The 22416-nt window shown below is 46.9% G+C and overlaps 1 protein-coding gene across 7 annotated transcripts in view; it reads left to right on the top strand.

Moving 5' to 3' along the window:
- Positions 1–22416, top strand: part of MYSM1 (Myb like, SWIRM and MPN domains 1) — a 1148256-nt gene that overhangs the window by 730985 nt on the left and 394855 nt on the right. For all 7 annotated transcript variants that reach the window (XM_069642083.1, XM_069642079.1, XM_069642082.1 and 4 more), the window contains one exon: positions 20968–21022. In XM_069642083.1, coding sequence (XP_069498184.1) covers positions 20968–21022 — 55 coding nt within the window. The remainder of the gene's footprint in view (positions 1–20967; positions 21023–22416) is intronic.

Raw genomic sequence — 22416 nt, 5'->3', positions numbered from 1 at the left:
GCCCTGCCATTGGGATCAGTTGATTCCTGATAGAAAACCAGATGGCCCCTGTGGCCTCTTGCTTTCTATGGCCTGTTATCTTGTTTTCCCAAAGACCTGGGAAGCCCTGTCTCTGTCCCTTCCCACTGACTGGCTGTTGGGTGGAAGTTCCATGTATGGTATTGTTGTGAAGGCCAGCTAGACTGGCTGGAGCCTTCCCAGTGACTGTATGTTGTGGGTACCTCCTGTGGGTGGGACCTGGGTGAATGGAGTGTGTGACCAATATACACTTCTTGTTGTGGTTGTCTGGTTTCTGGCATGAGAGACAAAGACCGAGACAACCCTGCCCGAAACTGGCCTGAATGCAGTGTGTAGTGTTGAATGGCTGGGTTCTTGTCCCAATCCACATTTCTTGTTGTGAGTGTCTGGAAGGGAGGAGTGTGGCCTGAATGCACTGTGTACCTGATTGGCTGACTGACTGCATGAATGCCCTGCAGTATGATTGGCTGCTGAGTGTGTGCCAGCAGCGTGGATGAGAGTGAGGATAGTATATCTGGGGACCTCTCACCACTGGAAAGGTGTTCAGTGTTCAGAAGGGACCTTTGGTTGAGAAGCGACCATTGTGCTCCTGAAGCAGCCAGGGAGCTGAGTCTCCACTCTACGAGTAACTGGAACTGCTGATCCTCGACGTCCAGCTGGAAGAAGAAGACTTGCTGTGGCATTTGCTTCGACCGATCCGAAGGCTGACGAATTCGTCGAGGGCTGACCCGAGAGAGGACCTGGTAAGGCGCCCTCTTCCCGTGCTCCGAGGGACCATCGAGCATCGCTCCATCTTCGCCGAAGCGCCCTGGAAGACAGACCCCCGAAAGGTTGTCGACCCGAGACGGGACCGCTGAGGAGATCGAAGTGAAGCACCCGGACATCGACATCGACGCCGTCGAAGTCCATTGCCGTCGACCAGGGTTCGCAGGTTTGTGAAACCGCTGGAGGCCCGTCGAAGTTGTGTTGCCCAGCCGTGGGAACCACTTGACGCCGTGCCGCCGACGACCGGAGCCGTCCGCTCCTTTGCCTAAGAACATTCTATCGAAGGACTCGCTCGACCGCTTCGTCGACCGCTTATCCTGCCGGAGAAAGTCGAGGACGACCAACGCGCCGAGGAGAAACCTGCCGGTGGGTTTCCCGCCACCCAACGACCTCAAAGACTTGGACGATTCGACGCCCTTGCTGGGTTTCCGTCTCTACAATCTTTGCGGTCCAGAACTATTGTCATCGAGGTGCCCCGCACACCTCCGCCTTGCAGGACGCCGACGTCTCGACGCCGACGAGCACCTCTCGGACGAAGCTGCTGCCTCTTCGACATCGTTCTACCTCGTTTGTCGACGGACGTTCGACGCCCCGTGCCTCCCGCTTGAAAGGGAAGGCATTCAAGAAGGGCCGTCGATTCCCCGTCGACGAACAGCGAGTCCCTCGACGTCTGTCGACGCCTTCGAGGAGCTCGACTCCACCAGGTACATTGGGGGGGTAAAACATTATAGGAGAGACTAAGACTTACAGAGCAATATATGGACTGGGCTGGTGCTATATCTTTCCTTACAGGTTGCCCAGGTGGGGGGGATCTCCACACAGAACTGTGCCCAGTGGTAGGGGCCGTTACTCTGCCTATTGCTCAACCATCTTATTTTCTCTCCTCTCTCTATTGCTGGTTTCACTCTATTGGTCTGTGTGATATTGTACAGTATTGTTCATGCACTTCAATGAGATCTAGGGTGGTACCACTTTAGGATTGTAAATATTTGTCATTGTAGATTTTGCCAGAGTACAAAGTGAGTTATCATGATAAATGTACATAACCTTAACTTTTGATTATATAAAGACTGTGTTCTAACCAATACAGAGTGTGGATATTCCTTTGTGGGGGCTTTGGGGATACACTGTACTTAAGAACCAGCCTGCATCACCTCCTGAGAAGCTAGGCCTTGATTGCTCGACCATTGCTACCGAATAGAGAATCTTGGCTGGGGTCTCCTGTGCCTCTCCTCCACCATATAGGGAGTGGGAGTACAGACACCCCCCACCGGTCGTTGAGATCCGTTCTCTCGCACTGTTGGCAAGCGGTGGGATGCTTATGGTTTTAAGAATCAGTGTATAACCGTGCCACTTACAAAGGATATTTGCCCTTTATTAAATTAAGGTTTAGTTGTGTACAAGGTAACTGCATTACAAACAATGGAGTCTATTGCGAATGGCAAATTAACTCGGATGAGCTTGGAGGCTCTCCAGAGTGCTTGTGAAGCTAGGGAGTTAGACTTTGTGGATAAGTCTAGGGCGGAGCTGATAGCTGCCCTGGTGGACTACCAGACTGATAGTGAAACTCTTGATGAAGGGGGGAATGCAACCAATGAGGACTCTGCCCCTGGGGTTTCTGCTGAATCTGTTTCTGGGAATGCCGCCATTCCTGCTGCCTCTGTTCCAAACTCCAGCAATTCCTTAGAACTTGAGTTATTAAGGATGAAATTGGCCTTTGAATACCGCAAGTTGGAAATAGATGCTGAGCTTAAGAGAGAGGAGTTGGCTCAACAAGTTGCACTCAAAAATAAGGACCTTGAACTCAAGAGCCAGGACACTGAATGTCAGAGGATCCAGCTAGAGAAAGCTAGAGTGGAGACTTCAGCTAGATCCAGTGAGAGTGTCAGGTCCCCAGCCACCAAGTTTATGAAAGATTTGGTTGGTGTATTTGTGGAGGGTTCGGATATCCTCCAATGGATTGAAGCGTTTGAAATGGCTTGTGAGATTCATGATGTGGATAAAAGAGATTGGGCAAAGTGTTTGTTAAGCAGAGTGCCTCAAACCGGGTATGACTGTATTCTGAAGCTGAGTGTGGAAGAAAGGGGTCAGTACGAGTGTATGAAGTCTGCTTTGATTGCCAAGTTCGGCAAGACACCTACCCAATACCTTAGAAGGTTCAGGGATTTTAAGAAAAAGGAGAATATGTCTTGGGTTGACGGGGTGAGTGCTGCGCACATGAACATGATGGGGTGGATCGATGGATACAAGGTTAAGACTTTTGTTGAATTGTCCCACCTCTTGTTTTTTGAGCATTTCTCTGAAGCCTGTTCACCAGAGCTGCGTCAGTATGTGGCTGACCAGAACATTTTGGACCCCTTTAAGCTGGCTAGGTTGGCTGACAAGTGGGTCTCCCACCGGGTGTCCCCTAAGGACTCCAGTGGGAAGGACAAGGATAAAGAGAAGGGGGACTCTCAGAAAGCTGAGGAGTCCCCCAAGCAATCACAGTCGGGTAAACCAAAACCTTCCTCTCCTAAGACCCAAAAATCTAGTGGGGATAAGTCATCTGGGGGTGGGAATAAGAGTAGTGGTCCACCTGCTGCAAAGCAGGTTCCCAGTGGTTCCAGTACCGTACCCCGCACTCCTGGCGCTTGTTGGGACTGTGGGGCTCTGGATCACAAAAGGGGTGACCCCAAGTGTAAAGGTAAGGCACTTGGAGTACAGGCTGTCAGCCTGACCTACCCTTACCCCGTGTCTGAGGTGGATGCCACTGTCCTCCCCTCCTCTGCCGGTATCACATTTGGTGCTCCGGTGGAGATTTCCTTAGTGTCCCTTGGGGCCTGGGACCAGTACGCGGAAGTACTGGCGACTATCCCACAGAACACCCATAGGTTTTTGAGAAGTGTCCTCTTGAATGGCCAGCCTTCCACTGGTTTGAGAGACACTGGGGCAAGCATGACAGTGGTGGACAGGACCCTGCTCAGGCCAGAGGACTATGAAGGCGCTCCTCTGCAAACTACCAGGTTAGCTGGTGGGCCTCCCAAATTATCACCTGTAGCCTTAGTCACACTCATGATTGGCGACAAGACAGCGAAGCTTCCTGTCCTGGTTCAGGACAATGTCCCTGCTAACATTTTGTTAGGGAATGATCTAGTAGAGTTGGGGTTGATCTCGGATGGTCTTCCCATGACTGCTGCTGCCGTCACTAGATCACAGGTGACACCGGGTCTGGCTGTGGGTCAGATACCCGAGCCAAAGGCGAGGCCTAAGGCAAGAAAGAGGAAGACCAAGAAGGCCACCCCTGTGGAGGGAGCACCTTCTCTTCCTGCCGCACCCATTGGGATCCAGGCTCCGGACGGGCTGGGTCCAGTGGAAAACCCCAACTCAACTCCTTTGGGAGAAGAGGCAGAAGACTCTCCTGTGGGAGAGGTTCTCAACCCGGAGGATCATCCCGACCTTCAATGCTTGTTATCTGAAGGGGGACCCTCCCGGGCAGGCTTCTGTAAGGGACAGAGAGAGTGCCACTCTCTCGAGGGACTGAGGAAACAGGCCCAGGCACAAGGAGAGGTGCCTAGGAATTTCCGGATTTATTGGGAGGGTGAGCTCCTTGTTAGTGAGCCCACTAAGCCTGAACCTGGTGCCCGCAAGAGGTTGGTGGTACCCCAGGTTTACAGGCCCTTCCTACTGCAGTTGGCGCATGAGGTGCCCTTGGCTGGTCATCTTGGGACCAAGAAGACTAAGCAGAGGCTCTCTGCCCATTTCTACTGGCCACGGATGGGAGTAGAGGTGGAGTCCCACTGCCGGACCTGCCCAACTTGTCAGTTGTCTGGCAAGACTGGAGGCAGTGTCATTGCCCCACTACAGCTGTTGCCAGTGGTAGGCACACCATCTGAGAGGGTGGGCATCGACATCGTCGGTCCCCTTGACCCTCCCTCATGTCTCTTGCTAGCTTCTGGGCAAGAAGAGGATGAGAGTGAGCCCCTTCCTGATTTGCTGCATAGCAACCCTCAGGATGGCTCAGTGGAGGGAGTACATCTCTCTCCAGATTTGACAACAGAGCAACAGAGGGCCTGTAGGGCTTTGCTCCAACAGTACGCCTCTCTGTTTTCACTGAAGCCAGGCCTTACACCGTGGTGTAAGCACGAAATTGACACTGGTGACAGTGTGCCTGTCAAAAGCAGGTGCTACCGTATGTCAGATACCGTTAAGAACCACATCCAGGCTGAGGTCGCCAAGATGTTGGATCTGGGTGTTATTGAACCCTCAACCAGTCCCTGGTCCAGTCCAGTGGTCCTTGTCCCCAAGGCAAGTTCCCAGGCGGGTACCAAGGATTGGAGGTTCTGTGTGGACTACCGAGGAGTCAATGCCGTCACCAAGACTGACGCGCACCCATTGCCCAGGGCTGATGAGCTCGTGGGCACCATCGGTGCTGCCAAGTTTGTGAACACCTTTGACCTCACTTCAGGCTATTGGCAAATAGCTCTGACAGGCCATGCCAAGGAAAAGACGGCCTTCTCAACACCTGAGGGACTCTACCAGTTTAGGGTCATGCCTTTTGGGTTGAAGAATGCCCCTGCCACCTTCCAGAGATTGGTCAATCATGCGCTCAGTGGGCTGGAAGCCTTTTGTGTGGCTTACTTGGACGACATTGCCGTCTACAGTTCCACCTGGGAAGAGCATTTGACACATCTGGATAGGGTGTTGCAGGCCTTGAAAAGGGCTAACCTCACTATCAAGGCTACCAAGTGCCAGATAGCTCAGGGGAAAGTTACCTATCTTGGTCATGAGGTAGGAGGGGGTCAAATCCAACCTCTCGCCAGTAAAGTACAGGATGTACAGAACTGGGAGACTCCCACTACTCAAACCCAGGTGAGAGCCTTTTTGGGCCTCACTGGGTACTATCGCAATTTCATGGCAGACTATGGGACCATAGCTGCACCTCTGACAGCTCTAACGTCACCCAAGCAGCCTAGGAAGGTTAATTGGACCGAAGACTGTCAGAGGGCCTTTGATGGCTTGAAAGAAAGTCTGTGTAGGGCACCTGTGTTGAGTGCGCCTGACTACAGCCGACCCTTTATCGTCCAGACGGATGCCTGCGACACAGGAATTGGAGCTGTCTTGTCCCAGTTCGATGACAAAGGGAGAGAACACCCTATCATATTCATCAGTAGACAACTCAAGGGTAGAGAACTTAGGTGGGCTACTGTTGAAAAGGAGTGTTTTAGTATAGTTTGGAGCCTTAGGCGTTTTAGGCCCTACCTTACGGGGTCTACCTTCAAGGTCCAAACAGATCATAAGCCCCTGAAGTGGCTTATGCAGATGAAGGGTGAGAACCCGAAATTGCTCAGGTGGTCCATTAGCCTGCAAGGGCTAGACTTCACCATAGAGCACAGACCAGGGAAGAGTCACGATAATGCAGATGGCCTTTCCAGAAGGTATGTTGACCGTCTGGATGAGGGTGTCTATCCCGTGGGAAATTAGACACCCTCCACCTCAGTCTGGGTGGGGCGACTGTGATGCTGGAAATGCATCTGAGGGACAGGGCCTCTGAATCCTTGTCCTTTTTCTGTTTTTACCGTGTGTTCTGTTATGTTTTCTGCCCCGGAGTCCATGTGGGACTCCTGGCAGTGCAGCTCTCTCTTTTGGTTTGGTGAACAGACCCATGGGATACCCTTATGGCACCCATGGGTAGGGGTGCAACCCTGTGCCCCTAGTGTATGTTTTTGGGCACCTGTGGGGGGCCCCAGAGCAGGGTATGGGCTGGTGGCAGCTCCGTGCTGAATTTGACAGGTGCTCCGGGTGTCCTCCATTTTGGGATACCCAGGCCCTGCCATTGGGATCAGTTGATTCCTGATAGAAAACAAGATGGCCCCTGTGGCCACTTGCTTTCTATGGCCTGTTATCTTGTTTTCCCAAAGTCCTGGGAAGCCCTGTCTCTGTCCCTTCCCCCTGACTGGCTGTTGGGTGGAAGTTCCATGTATGGTATTGTTGTGAAGGCCCAGCTAGACTGGCTGGAGCCTTCCCAGTGACTGTATGTTGTGGGTACCTCCTGTGGGTGGGACCTGGGTGAATGGAGTGTGTGACCAATATACACTTCTTGTTGTGGTTGTCTGGTTTCTGGCATGAGAGACAAAGACCGAGACAACCCTGCCCGAAACTGGCCTGAATGCAGTGTGTAGTGTTCAATGGCTGGGTTCTTGTCCCAATCCACATTTCTTGTTGTGAGTGTCTGGAAGGGAGGAGTGTGGCCTGAATGCACTGTGTACCTGATTGGCTGACTGACTGCATGAATGCCCTGCAGTATGATTGGCTGCTGAGTGTGTGCCAGCAGCGTGGATGAAAGTGAGGATAGTATATCTGGGGACCTCTCACCACTGGAAAGGTGTTCAGTGTTCAGAAGGGACCTTTGGTTGAGAAGCGACCATTGTGCTCCTGAAGCAGCCAGGGAGCTGAGTCTCCACTCTACGAGTAACTGGAACTGCTGATCCTCGACGTCCAGCTGGAAGAAGAAGACTTGCTGTGGCATTTGCTTCGACCGATCCGAAGGCTGACGAATTCGTCGAGGGCTGACCCGAGAGAGGACCTGGTAAGGCGCCCTCTTCCCGTGCTCCGAGGGACCATCGAGCATCGCTCCATCTTCGCCGAAGCGCCCTGGAAGACAGACCCCCGAAAGGTTGTCGACCCGAGACGGGACCGCTGAGGAGATCGAAGTGAAGCACCCGGACATCGACGCCGTCGAAGTCCATTGCCGTCGACCAGGGTTCGCAGGTTTGTGAAACCGCTGGAGGCCCGTCGAAGTTGTGTTGCCCAGCCGTGGGAACCACTTGACGCCGTGCCGCCGACGACTGGAGCCGTCCGCTCCTTTGCCTAAGAACATTCTATCGAAGGACTCTCTCGACCGCTTCGTCGACCGCTTATCCTGCCGGAGAAAGTCGAGGACGACCAACGCGCCGAGGAGAAACCTGCCGGTGGGTTTCCCGCCACCCAACGACCTCAAAGACTTGGACGATTCGACGCCCTTGCTGGGTTTCCGTCTCTACAATCTTTGCGGTCCAGAACTATTGTCATCGAGGTGCCCCGCACACCTCCGCCTTGCAGGACGCCGACGTCTCGACGCCGACGAGCACCGCTCGGACGAAGCTGCCGCCTCTTCGACATCGTTCTACCTCGTTTGTCGACGGACGTTCGACGCCCCGTGCCTCCCGCTTGAAAGGGAAGGCATTCAAGAAGGGCCGTCGATTCCCCGTCGACGAACAGCGAGTCCCTCAACGTCTGTCGACGCCTTCGAGGAGCTCGACTCCACCAGGTACATTGGGGGGGTAAAACATTATAGGAGAGACTAAGACTTACAGAGCAATATATGGACTGGGCTGGTGCTATATCTTTCCTTACAGGTTGCCCAGGTGGGGGGGATCTCCACACAGAACTGTGCCCAGTGGTAGGGGCCGTTATTCTGCCTATTGCTCAACCATCTTATTTTCTCTCCTCTCTCTATTGCTGGTTTCACTCTATTGGTCTGTGTGATATTGTACAGTATTGTTCATGCACTTCAATGAGATCTAGGGTGGTACCACTTTAGGATTGTAAATATTTGTCATTGTAGATTTTGCCAGAGTACAAAGTGAGTTATCATGATAAATGTACATAACCTTAACTTTTGATTATATAAAGACTGTGTTCTAACCAATACAGAGTGTGGATATTCCTTTGTGGGGGCTTTGGGGATACACTGTACTTAAGAACCAGCCTGCATCACCTCCTGAGAAGCTAGGCCTTGATTGCTCGACCATTGCTACCGAATAGAGAATCTTGGCTGGGGTCTCCTGTGCCTCTCCTCCACCATATAGGGAGTGGGAGTACAGACACCCCCCACCGGTCGTTGAGATCCGTTCTCTCGCACACATGCACAGGGTAGAGGAGCTGCTCCAATGCTACCCTCAATACTGCTAGATGCATAACTGGCTTTCCAGTGCTATCCTGTCTACAAATTGCCTCAGTGGGGGTTAAAGAACGTTCCTTCTTGTTCTATAAATCCTTCTCTTCTTGTGGTGCTCGACCTTGTATCTCAATTAACTGGCCAATAAACGGCATGTTAAAGCCCTCCTTTATCAACATGCGTCGTCCTGTCATCTGTTTAACACTTTCTATTTCAAAATTAGAAGTGGTTGGGAAATAGGCTGCCTTTTTGGCTTCTAAGTCTGTGGCTTTGTTTCCGCAGGAAATTACGTCTTTTCTGCATATTTCACAACTGCTAGTCAATGTGAGTGCTAGTACTTCAAAAAGTTTATACAATATGGCTGCATGTTGCACCGGAGTGTCGTCTGCGCAGTGGAAGCCCCTCCTTTTCCAGTGTGACAAACCTGCATGTACGGTTGACGTCACATAGGCGGAGTCAGAATACACTGTCACTTCCTCATTTTCGAATATCTGAAGCGCAGCGATAAGCGCCACTAATTCTGCAGCCTGTGCTGAGCAATACAAAGGTAATCTCACGCTTGTGACTAGTTCAAATTCACCCTCTCGGTTCAACTTTACTACCGCTGATTGGGTATGCCTTTCACCAGTCATTGGGTACATTTTTGATGACCAATCAATATACCCCCCTGCCTCCCTCGGAGGACATTTTCTGTAGCTTGGGAAATTTCATTATAGTTTTCAGTATACATTGTGCAATCATGTACACAGTGGCGGCTGGTGACTATGAAAGGTGGTGGGGCGTAAATTTGCCAGGAAGAAATTTGGAAGCAAGAGAGCGCAGCGAGCGAGCCCAATGCATATCTAGGAGAACAAGGTGTTCCCCCCCCCCTGGGAAAACTTAGGAAAAAGGGCTTCCAGAATGTGAAATTTATTGCCAAACCCACACAAACATGACCTAAAAAACATTAGGTTTTAGCTACTAATTGTGGTATGTTATTCTTACGTATGCAAGTGTGTTGGTGAGGTATTTTACAGCAGCTTGTATTGAGAATAGCTGGCACTATGTTGTATACATAAAGAATTTAAATTACCTCTGAAGGGGTAATTTCTAGGTATGAAGGCAGTTGATGGGCAGGGCTGCTCCCATTGGTGGCAGTACCTCACTGATTTGCATATGGCTGGATCCCTTTTGTAATGGCACAGCCCGGCGAAAAAACAGTGGTGTGGAATGTTGCCCAGAGCAGTGGCAGTGGCACAGATTAATTCAAAACCTTCCACCCATCATGTTTTTTGGTTTCAGTGCAGTCATGAAACACTACAGATATTTAGTCAACTTAGAAACTGTGTATCTTTCATAACATTGCAGAGGCGGAGGAGGAACAGCAGACATCCCAATAATGCTGTAAAACGATCAATGTGACTTGCAGGTTCAAATCCCAGCGAGAGCAACTCAGACTTTCATCCATCTGAGGTTGAGGAGTATCAACTTCGGTTGGGTGATATTGTATGTTAATATGTTCTATGTGAAGCACTTTAGTAAAAACGCTATTTATATATATATGAATATCACATTGTTTAAAATGCAATTCTGCAATGGAGCCTTTTTACTGTAAATAATAATGTTAAGCTAGCACGCTGTCATGTGTAGTTATTTTCTTGTACTGTGGTTTCCTTCCTTCCTATTTATGAAATACGGCATTCTTTCTGCGTGCAAGACTGTTTCTCCCCAGAGCACTCCCTGATGAACACTAATGAGATCACAAATGTAATTAATACTGCTTCAAAAAGTAAGGCGAGTGCAATGAGAATGTAAAGTTCCTTGAAGGTATTGTATTACAGGAAGTTTAATTGTGTTGGTCTGTGATCATGCAATCGGCTCATTGATGTCAAACCATTCCTATAAAAACAGGGCGCAAAGTGCGACCTTAACCCTGAATTTGCATTTCATTTCTTTATTTTTGAAGATGACATAAACATGCATGCCATTTTACCATTACTGGTATGCTTGCCTTGTGATGGCGTATATATGGAAAAGGCCTGAAATTTCGGTCATTTTATAGACATGGTGCTAGTGCCAACCAAGTGCCCTGCAAATGGGATTGCGTAAAAACGGTTTCTAAATGTATATATTTCAGACCATATGCTCCAGTGCAGTATTACCACAACCTTTGCGCAGTGTTCTCTTGCATATGCCCCTCCCTTGCTAGCGCAGATGCATGCTCACGAGGAATGGTGAGACTGACACAACAGAGAAGAGAGCAATAAAAGAAGACCCATAGCAAACGGTGCCTGGTGCAGGGGTCCCTGAACCATTTGGCTCCTTCTGCTACCAATGATGAAACTTCCTTTCTCCTAATCTTCACAGCTATGTGTCAGTCTTCTCTGCAGGGGCCTTAACTCCCCATAGCACAGTGATAATGAGCTTCTCTCGAGGTCTTCGCTCTGCACTATGCATCTTTCAGTGCGTATATCACCTCCACCTGCATTCCTGCAATCATCAAATTAACCATCCAATCCATGTTCTAAAGCTAGCTGCCCTACTTCACAACTCATTGGTTACTGAAGGACATTAATTTCCCTCCCACTAATCTCCCTATCTCTCGACATGGGAGCACCAAGAGTTCTTTTCTGGGAGTCCTTTCTCTCGAATGCTGCTGCAACATCCCTTCCAGAGTCCCTCCTTTCTTTACCAAGACCAAGGAACAGGAGACCGTGTCCATCACTGTTGCAGTGTGAAAGCATCTAGCTGCATTTCTTCAACCACTTCTCAGGTACTGTGTGTTACGAAGCAGCTCCCAAGCCTTCTTAGGTTGACATGCTAAGTTTATTACAGCTTCTCAGGACACCTTCACAAGCAGTTACATAGTCCTTAAGTAAGTTACATTAATAGGACAGAAACACTGGCAGCCCATCACCCAGGCTTCAGGCTGACTACCTGCCCAACATAGCACCTTCCCTCAGGCATTCCGACACTCAGACACAAACACTCCACATGACATCACAACATTCCTTCTGCATTCCCACTAGGGGTGTTACGGTATTAGTTTTATGACGGTACAATAACCTTCTTGCCAAATGACGGTATATCATGGTTATCGCAGTATAGCAGTTGGAGTTAACTAATCTTGACAAATATTTTCTAAAAGGTCATAAATTGTCAGATTTATCATCACAAACAAAACCATGCACCCAGGGCCAGAATTGGGCTTTTCAACATACTTTCCACTGAAATGCCACCCCTTGCTGGAGCGGAGGGGGGGGGGGGCGGGGCCCTGCTGCGACTGGCAAAGCAAACTGAATAGCTATTCTTAAGTGGTCATTTAGGCTTTTAGCTCCCCCACTGGCTACTGGTGAAGATGAACATGTTTCCATATTGATAATCTGCATGCCACAGATCAATGGATTCTGATGGTAGTATACGCTTGTGCGCATACACACACGCACACGCACTCTCTCTTTACGTTACAGCCTTTAGTTTACTTCTGGGCCAAAAGGTGTTCAGTAATCACGGACATGTTACCCTTTGGTATGGCAGCAGGGAATACCCACAGAGATGATTAAATTTCGCAGTGTGACTTATTATATGTAAATTCAATGATAGAACCAGAGAAATCCGCCATTGTCATATGTTTAGAAAACATTATCCATTATAAATATATAAACCCCAAAGCCGCCAACCCAAAGTCCCGGGAGGATAGCTCAGCGGCAACGTGCGTGCCTTGAAAGCAAGACGACACGAAGCAACACAGGTTCGATCCCTGGGTCCGCGCTTAGAAACCTGTGGGTGTTTAAGCGCGTTATAAATACGCAACTAAGACAAAAACAATTACGCAACTAAATAAACAAAACCAATTTCTTTAACAGCGCCTCGATGCCCTGGGGCTGTGTGAGCGCTTTAAAAAATAAATGTAAATAAAAAAAGTAAACCCCTTTCCTTCTTGGCACTGTATTTATTCTTCCTATTGCTAACATGTTGATTTTGTGTCAGGCACGTGTGGTTTATGGAATGGCATTAAAAACTGCTCAAACTGAAACTACTTGGCAGACGGCACATCCAACAGTGCAAGACCAAGACTGCGCAGAACTTGCTTACTGCAGCCTTTCCAAATCAGATTGAAAAGCACACTTAAAGGTATGAACGGTATACCGGTATAAACAATGTGACGGTTATTATTGTTCAATTAAGTGGTTCACGGTATCTTTAACGGTATACCGTAATACCGTTACATCCCTAATTCCCACTACCAAGCTAAGCCAGACACAACACATCTTCTCCCCTTACATTGGCACATTGCACAGAGCAACAATACATAACGCATACACAACACACCTCCCCTCTCCTGACAACAGCACAGACATTGCACAACACACCTCGATACACATCAAAATCATTCACACTGCCTGACATCATCGGGGTAAGCACACATGTGCTCTGACACTCAAACACTTGCCTCATACCTGATGTGCTGGCCAGGCACACCAGGACCAACAACTAATGTCACTGTCGCACTCCGGACCCTGATGGGGTGAAAAGAGTTACAGAAGGACACACAGTACAGCTAAACACAGCCGCACGTGCACAATGAATAGAACAATACATTATTTGTGGTAAATAGACCACAAAGTCGGGTTAATACGTGACCATGCAATGCCTAATACCACAGGCACACCCAAACCAACCAAAACCGGGGGCGCTACCCACCCGTACACACATACCCCTAACCATGCGTGACTTATACTGCAGTCACAACCCTACACCTACTGGGGGCGCTACCACCCAGATACCAAACCATTCACCTCGGATGATTGACCACAGTCAAGCTCCAACACTTGGTGGCGCTACCGCCTCACACAGCCATACGTAGGATAACCATGCATAACTCAATACAGTAATGCCCCGACATATATGGTGGCGCTAGCTCCATAAACCCAAAAACACTGTTTAACCCTGCGTGACTCATCACAATCACGCCCATACTGTACTGGAGGCGCTACCCCCAAACACCACATAACGTGGCACTAACTCCCAAATGCCCTTGTGTATATCATTCCACACCCATACTCAAAATATTACGAAGGCGCTACCCCCAGAAATCACATTTGGAAGGCACAAACAAGCTGACCTGGCATTCACATCATCAGCAAAACCATACTTATATATCACATATAAGCTTCACCCAAAACTAAACTCATGGGAGGCGCTACCCCCAAATTCACCAAATAATCACATCCACACCTATACAAGAAACAATTGAAGGCGCTACCCCCAATCTCACTAAATTCCCGGAGCCAATACAGATTTTCTATACTGTACACAATGCATCACATAAGAGATTATACAGTTCACATTGCATTGCTCTATACATTTGAAATGATGCATTTTTTTAAAACACCTTATTTCATGAATTCCGAACCAATCCAATCCTAATAGTCCATGTCGCAACTTAGCGACCTAAACGCTGAAAATCCTCAAGAAGGTTAGTTCTAGACTCTAATACAATACAATACATGTCATGAGCACATTTCCAAATCCAATCCTAAAAGTCCATGTTGCTATAAAGCGGCCTAAATGCTGAAAGTCCTCAAAAGGTTAATCCTAGTTTTCAAACATGACCCACACCACTCACAAATAATCATGAGAAATCCATGCAGCAAACACCCATACCATTACCTGAAGTAGCTAAACAGAAATGCCTTTGCTTAAAACAAGATGTCAATGTCACCTCCTATGTATCTACAAATCCTCAAAGTGTAACCATCCACTCTTAAAACACCAAATATCAGTGGCGCAACACATGAGGATAATATCACAAAAGGATACTTAAGTCCCTTCTCCTTGAATCCTCAGAAGATAACCCGTCACCATCTCAGTGGTCTGTCCATCAGTTTTTAGACAACCAAACAGCACCTCGCCCCCCGCACCATTCCTCCTTCGGTGGGGAGAATGATAGATCTCCAAGTCTGCGTTGCATTTACAATACATAGACTTATACCCTCTCCATGCCGCTCAGACTGCATAAGTAGTACTCCAACGGGGCATCGCTTACTTTCCCTTCGCTGGGTAGACAGCTACCTGAACGTCCCGCCACAGTACAACACAGCGCACACTCAACTTCTTTGTGCCGTACTATTCCTCAATGAACGTTACGCAGCGTCCTGAACACGCAGCCTCACGCCTTTGGGTTACTTACTCGGAAATCCCCATCATTTCTCACCCTTGACACGATACAGCCGCATTGCTTAAGCCTCCCAATGATTCCTGCATCTCCTGAGCATTCGGCTCATTCGCCAACTCCGTACACTTCCATACTGGCGTCACCATTCCCTGGCCAGACACAGGGTAGTGAAAATCGCTGCTCACCCAACGGTCACCGTCTCTGGCATCTACTGACTCTGCTTTATGCATCACAATCACTTTACGCTTTACCAGTACAAAGGACACATCCCTTCACCCTGGATTCATTTACTTTCATTTTCTTCATCATGGGGAGCTTTCCTTTGGTTTGCCTTGCCCCTTGTTTTACCTGCTGGGACATATGATTACACCTAATGGGACAGCTCTGCTCTTCCTTTATGGGCAAACCTCTGACTTTACATTGCAAGCAACTACTTCCCACTTCACTTAACCGGAACAGCATCACTTTTCTCCCTGTGGGCCAGCTCCTTTCTACATCCTATGCAGCATGACTTCTCATTTCATTACTGGGACACAGCTTCCTTTCAACTTCTGGCCCAGCTCCCTCTCCAGCCCCCGGGACTCAGCTCTCCCTCCAGATCATGAGCTGCTGGTCCCTTATGCTACGGGGTCTATGGGGTCTTTTTCCTCCCCCTTTGACGCCCTGGGTGATGGGTCTTACTTGTATTGGGGGCAGTGTTGTCCTTCTTCTTGTCCTTTCCTTTCCTGCACCCCCCGCAGCAGGTTTCTTCAGCTTCCTACTTTTTCTTGCACTTGGGTTCTTCTTTAAGACCGACTCGTCGCCAGTGTTACGAAGCAGCTCCCAGCCTTCTTAGGTTGACATGCTGAGTTTATTACAGCTTCTCAGGACACCTTCACAAGCAGTTACATAGTCCTTAAGTAAGTTACATTAATAGGACAGAAACACTGGCAGCCCATCACCCAGGCTTCAGGCTGACTACCTGCACAACATAGCACCTTCCCTCAGGCATTCCGACACTCAGACACAAACATTCCACATGACATCACAACATTCCTTCTGCATTCCCACTACCAAGCTAAGCCAGACACAACACTGTGCAACTCTGGGTAGTACCTGCCTGAAGCCATTTTGTTGCTCCTGTGTTACTGGAGTGCGGATTCCGGTGTTTGGTTGTTCACCCACACCATTTGCCCAGGCCTAATGCTTGTGTGCCTATAGGGAGCCTGTCCCAAGGTCCCTGAAACATTGTTGACCCTTGAAACTATCCTACTGATGAGTAATTTAATTATTCTGTGGAACTTTGTCTTTTCTGCAGCTGTACCTCACTTTGCACCGACTCCAACTTAGTTAGGGATGGACTGCTAAAGTATTGAGATCATTGAAAACAATTTCAAGTAATTGAAAGTAGTGAACTGCTATTGATGGTGCTAAATAGCTGTTTTCATTCCAAAAACAATACATTCTCAGAGTGCCTATAACAAGTGATTCTTACCATTGATCTGTATTCATGATTGGTATTACTTCCCAGTATTGGTTTATTCACCTGCAGTATTGCTGATGTTTTCTGTTATGTTGCTTAGTCTAAATAGTACTGATTTACCTGAATATAATGTTGCCTTGTGTATATCAAATAAATGTCTATATTTTACTATAACTAAAAGTGTAAGTGTTTCTCTGGGCCTATGTATTAACTGAGTTCATTGCACTTAGCTACAGCTCAAATCCCCCTCATAAGATAAGCCTGGGGTGGCACTACCTAGGCTTATGCATTGCTTTAGCAACGCCTCGTTCAATATCCTGAGGCAATTATTTCGAGACCTTGAGAAACTGTGTAGGTGTTTCCTATGGCAGGGGGGAGACACAGAGTAGCACTAAATGTGCTACTGTGTCCCTACGGACAAGGTGGATTGAAAATTCTGAACTTCGAATTATACCTCCTGGCATGTCAATTACAGCATATGGTGCAATGGATGGCAGATGAGATCATGACAGAAACGACACTCCTTCAACTAGCTGTCAAAAATATGTAACTTCGGGATCTGCTTTGGATTCCCGGGAAAGAAGTGAAAGGTCACCCATATCTGGTGAGGTTGGGTGTCCAAAATGGGAAGAGAACCTGTAAAATCATGGAATTAGAAGATCCAAGATCTCCACAGGTCCCCATTGGGGCATGGGGCAGTACAATGGTGCGGACCAAGTGGAAACCCTGTGGTATTGCCACATTGGGAGACCTACGTAACGAAAAAGGGTTACTGACGTTTGCTGAATTACAGGAGATTCAGGCATACCAGCAGGGCAATTTCTGTTGCACAGGGCGGTGCTGGGAGTGGTTACTAAAAGGTGGCCTTGTATCACTGGCGAGGTGATAAGGTCAGAGGACCTAGAGAGCCTGCTTAGTGTCGCTGAGGGCGGACATGAAATCTCTAGAATTTATTAAGTATTAATTGGGAACCCCTCGAGGGACGAGCTTAAGTGCAGGGGAAGATGGGAAGCCGAATTGGGTAAAGGCTTTGAAGATAAAGAATGGGGTGCCATATCTCTATATCATTAAAAAGGTCTCCAGAAACGCCAGATTGCAATTGAATCAACTCTATATCACAAATAGAGCATACCTTACGCCTGCAGCAATTTCCAAATTCAAAGGCGCAAGTACACAAGAATGTCCCAACTGTAATAAGGTGCGAGCAGGGATGTTCGGATGCCAGGTGATACAGGGGTTCTGGGAGTAGGTAGCTCATAAAGCCGCCCAAGGCGGTGTAAGTTTGGATATACAAGCCCCTGAGGCATGTGTACTGGGCAGGTACAAGAGGAGTTCAAAGAACAAACCATTGAATAACCTTAAAGATTTAATGTATATACTGCCCAAACGATGTATAGCTATGAGGTGGAAAGATGCTAAGGGACCGAGCGTTGTCAGATGGTGGGAGGACTTGAAGAAATGGGTGGCGGCTGAAACTGGAGTGTGGGAGAAGGCACTCTGTGAACAGAAATTAGATATGAGCACAGACATACAGCAGTGGCTTGCCTTTACTGTGTCACTGTTCAGCCCAGATAAGGAAGATGTTGCTGCATCAGAGGATGCAGGTTAAATAAATGGCGAGACTATGGACCCAATGTACAATATTATAGAATGTATAAATAGAGTATAAGGGGAGTAGGGACATTTGGTGGAGGGATTATATGATGATGTTGAATTGATGCATATGTAACATTGTTGTGACGTATTGGTTATTGCAAATAGAAAATAAACAATATATATATATTTTTTTAAAGTTAAGCCTGGCTACTCTGGCATTATACCAAACCTTTGGGTAGTACAGACTTGTACTAAGAGTTGCAGCCTGTATACCAAGAGATAGCTTTATAGTCTCACCTGTTGGTAGACTTTAGCAAAACTCCCCTAACAGGCACAAATCAAAAATGAGAATATGGACGAAGAAGAGAAAAAAGATAGTCCTTCAGACGTGAGCGAAACATAGAATAACAGGGAAAAAAACAAAGAGGAAGAGTGTTCCATTGGAAGGGAGCCAACATGGAAAGGGAACGGAAGAGGAACCGGCACATGGGGGACGATGGACAGTAAGTAGGAACAGATTCTGAATGTGGGGAGATTTTCAGACCAAGCAGAGAAAATGACAAAGCAGACGAGAATCAAAAGGAAGCCAGTGAAGAGGAGCTGGGGCAGGAGACAGACCAAAGCGGGTATGGGAGAGCAACTGAGAGTTACAGAAGAGCACAAAGACCGAAATAACTGGGACAAATGAGGGGTAGCAAGACCAAAATGAAGTGGAGCAATAAGTGAAGAAATAAAACAAATGAGGGATACACGAAGCTTAGCAAAAGGGAACGAAAGAAAGGGTCTAGCTTTTTGAATGTTAAAAAGATGGAAAAGGAAGGAACAAGCAAAGGTTCAAATCTGAAAGGAGAAAGTAAGAGCAGAATCAAAATATAGCCATGGTTACATGCATATAAAGAGAGAATTAGGAGGAAACGACCGAAAGTTGGGAAGTGCGAGGTATAGTAGTAGAACTCTGAGTAGAACCTCTGTTTTGTAGGGTTTCAGGTGGAGAAAGTGGTTGGACATCCAAGACTGGATCGCTGTAAGACGGGAGGAAGATAGTATTGTGAATAGTAGGGATGAAACCAGAGAAAGCTGAGAATCGTCCTCGTAAAAGTGTATGAGAAAGACCAAAAGAAGAAATAATAGAAGCAAGGGGAAAAGTGTACAGAGAAAACTAAAGGGGGCCCAAAACCGAGATAGAGGCACACCATGACTAAGAGGAAGCTCAGGTGAGGAATCATCCGTGCCAGAGACACAGTAAGTATGGTTGGAAAGATAAGAACAGAAGCACTGAAGGACAGAGTTTTTAAATGCAAGAGAATCATGCATTTGTTTCTAGAAATGGGTACGACGTCCTTTCATCGCCTGCATTTCCTTCCCCTGGCATTTTAACGTGCATATTACAACGAATATGTTCATCAAATGTTTTAGGTGGGTTTGGGAAAGGGCAGATAAGGGTTTGGGTGGGTAGGCAATAGCCAAAAATAGGTGTGGGAACACCCATCCCCAAAAAAAAAAACGATGAGCATTTTCGTTGGAATGTACACGTTAAAATGACAGGGGATGAAATTGCAGGCGATGAAATGACATGGAACCCTAGAAATGGTAGGTTCTACTGAAAGTCTATCCAATGAGGTTTGCAGAAGAACCAAATGATATAGCTTTTCGCATCTATAAGCGCACTTTGTATTTGGGATTAACACAGAATTGGCTTGCAAAGTCTAATGCTTCATGAGGACTGTTATGCAAATAATTCTACTCAATTGTGACTTGCTGATTGTGATATGGGATCTCATTATGCTGGATCTAAACCAGTGAATGCAGGCTTGCCTAAACGTCCTATAGCACTTCTTTGACATCCCCTTTGAGGTGTACTGATGCTTGTCTACATACCTCGGATGGGCTGGCCCAGTTGATGTATGTTAGGAACGTTTTTTCTGCTACTTTCCTCCCATAAACTTCAATGGGACACTTTAAAAACACTTAACACAGTCCTGACTTTTCGGAGGTAAGTAAACCCTTCTGCTTTACTTCCTTCTTCTTTTTGCTCCTTCTTACGGGGAGTCTGTACTGAGAGACTGTCTCTTAGTGAATTTCTTGTACTGTTACAATTGCACACATCACCATAAAGTGAAGTGCGGTTAAGATATCTTGTATCTTAACTTTTTTTATGATGACTTTTTAGTTACATTTACAATGTGCATATGATGGGCTGGTGGTATTAGATATTTTTCTACCGCATTTTATTCCTTTTACTCGTGCACCTTTGCATTTACAGAAAAGACTAGTACCTTAAGATTGCAGTGCCATGGGGTTTTTGCTTGTCAGTTGGCCATATTGTTCTTTGGCCTTCTACCTGCCCCACTTGCTATATATGGTTATCCCTTTCCTGGGGAAATCCGCAGCTTTTCGGTAAAAAGGGGGGTTTGTGTGTGAAACTGGATGTGGGGGTGAGGACTCTCTGGTCCCATTATAGATCATGGTGCCGGGATGTCTTTTGCTGGGCTGATGTTGTGACCAGTGGCTATCATTTTTACTTATCCTACCAAACATTTGGTTCTAAAGGTTACATCATGGTTCCATTGCTTATTTGTAGTTAAGTTTGGTTTAAACTATTTTGCTTTTCGGAATCGTACCCTTGCATGTAAAAAAAGATGAAATTGGGTCCTATGACCCCCATGCAAATTCCCTCCTCATCCCATCACTGACCACAATGCAACAATAACAATTTGTACATTTGACTGTCTATGCCCCGCTGTTTAGTTCATGTTCAGAGTCTTTTTTGTGGGTCTGCTCGAAGTCCTCTGTGAACGGAATATAGGTATTATAAAAAATAAAATAAAAATAAATAGGTAAACACTGCAAGTGAACGTTACATGAATGCATTTTACTGTTTATTTGCCTGTCAGTCTTTTTATGAATTCATTAAAAAAATATATATGTTCTCTCTTCCATATAAAATGAAGGCCAGATGGTGCAATTATACAATCACTGCTGACTCACTCATACTGCCTGTTCAATCATAGTGCAGTCATATTTTTATTGGACATAATTGTTTTTATTTCCTAGCTCTTTTGATCCCTTTCAACTGATTCCTTGCCGTTCTTTTAATGAAGACAAACAGGTACATACCATTGACGATTCACTTTCCTATGTATATTTTGGTGTGCATGTTATTGTTAGCATTAAATACCGATTGTGAAGTCCCATTGTACAGCCAGTATTCTTCTGAAGATTTACCTAAAGGAGTTTCTTTCTCAACAATGGCATGTTATTATGTATTAACCTCTCTGTTGCTTTACTGTGTCGCTGAATCTTCGTTTTTGTACGGTTATACATTGTTAGAGAGAATTCTCAGGAATGTGCTAATTCCCTTCTACCTTAGAGACCCCAGCTCTTTTGCTGGACTTTAGGAATTTTTAATTTCTAACATGGAGAGAGCGAGACCTTTTTCCCACTCTCTCTCTCATGTATTTGTCTGTGATTTGGTCTCTGTTTCTTTTCACTTGGAGTCTGATAAATTCCATAGGCGCCATCTTTACATTGTGACACCAAGCACCTTCAGTGCAGTGGCACAGGGAATCTGTTAGATTCACCAAAGGTTTAAATACCTTCGCTTCAGAACCTCCTGCTTATAGCTATTTTGCGATCCTGCAAAATAATGCAAAAAACTGCAGTTTTGCAAAAAAGCGCAAAAACTCCAGTTTTTGCAAAAATTGCTGTTTTTGCAACAACAAAAAAAAACTCAAGGGGCCAGTTTCTCAACTCTTTTTTGGTCTCAAGAAATGAAATGCGCAAGCACATCTCATCACTTGTGCAAAAAAAAGCAGCCTGATTCACAAAGGACATTTGAATGGATGCTTCTTAAATGCACCCATTCAGATGTCCTTTTCACCCCTTTGCGCAAATCAGGTGGCGTTTTGCATCCCAAATTGACAAGCAAGATGCGCTTTTAAATGTGCAGAAGTTGTAGGCCACCCTCTGCGCCCACTTTAAATACGTGCACAAGGCGTGCCACTGCATTGCAGGTTCTTTACTGACCCTACGGACTCATGCAATACTTTAAAAACAAAAACAAAAAACATTAAGGGCCAGTCATGGTGAAATGCACGGGGAGCCTGTAAAACATTGTCGGAAGAGCGCTTCCAACACAAACGTATTTAAGGCGGCTGGCCAGCACATCATTTGCGCTACAGCTCAGCCCTGTGGAAATGCGCAGGCCACCTTTGAGATTAAGGTGGCCTGCTCATTTCCAAAAATGAATTATCTAAAAACAGCACATCCTCTGCTCTAATTTTAGATGCCTCATTTTTTGAGGATCTGGGCCAAAATCTTCCATTTCTTCAAAAATTGAAAAATGGTCACAGTAGGTGAGAGAAAGGAGTGAGAGGGCGAGTGATGGGTGAGCTATGGTGTGGTAGGCAAGAAAGCAAAGGGAGAACAGAGGGAGAGCAGTGGGTCAGAGGGGGAAGCATTGGGCACGAGAGCAGAGTGGATGCAGTGGGGTGGTGGGCCAGA

The sequence above is a fragment of the Ambystoma mexicanum genome, chromosome 1q (assembly GCF_040938575.1).
Source record: "Ambystoma mexicanum isolate Mex_15411 chromosome 1q, UKY_AmexF1_1, whole genome shotgun sequence".
Taxonomy (NCBI): domain Eukaryota; kingdom Metazoa; phylum Chordata; class Amphibia; order Caudata; family Ambystomatidae; genus Ambystoma; species Ambystoma mexicanum.
Note: the sequence above shows the minus strand (reverse complement) of the source record. Positions and strands in the feature narration are given on the sequence as shown.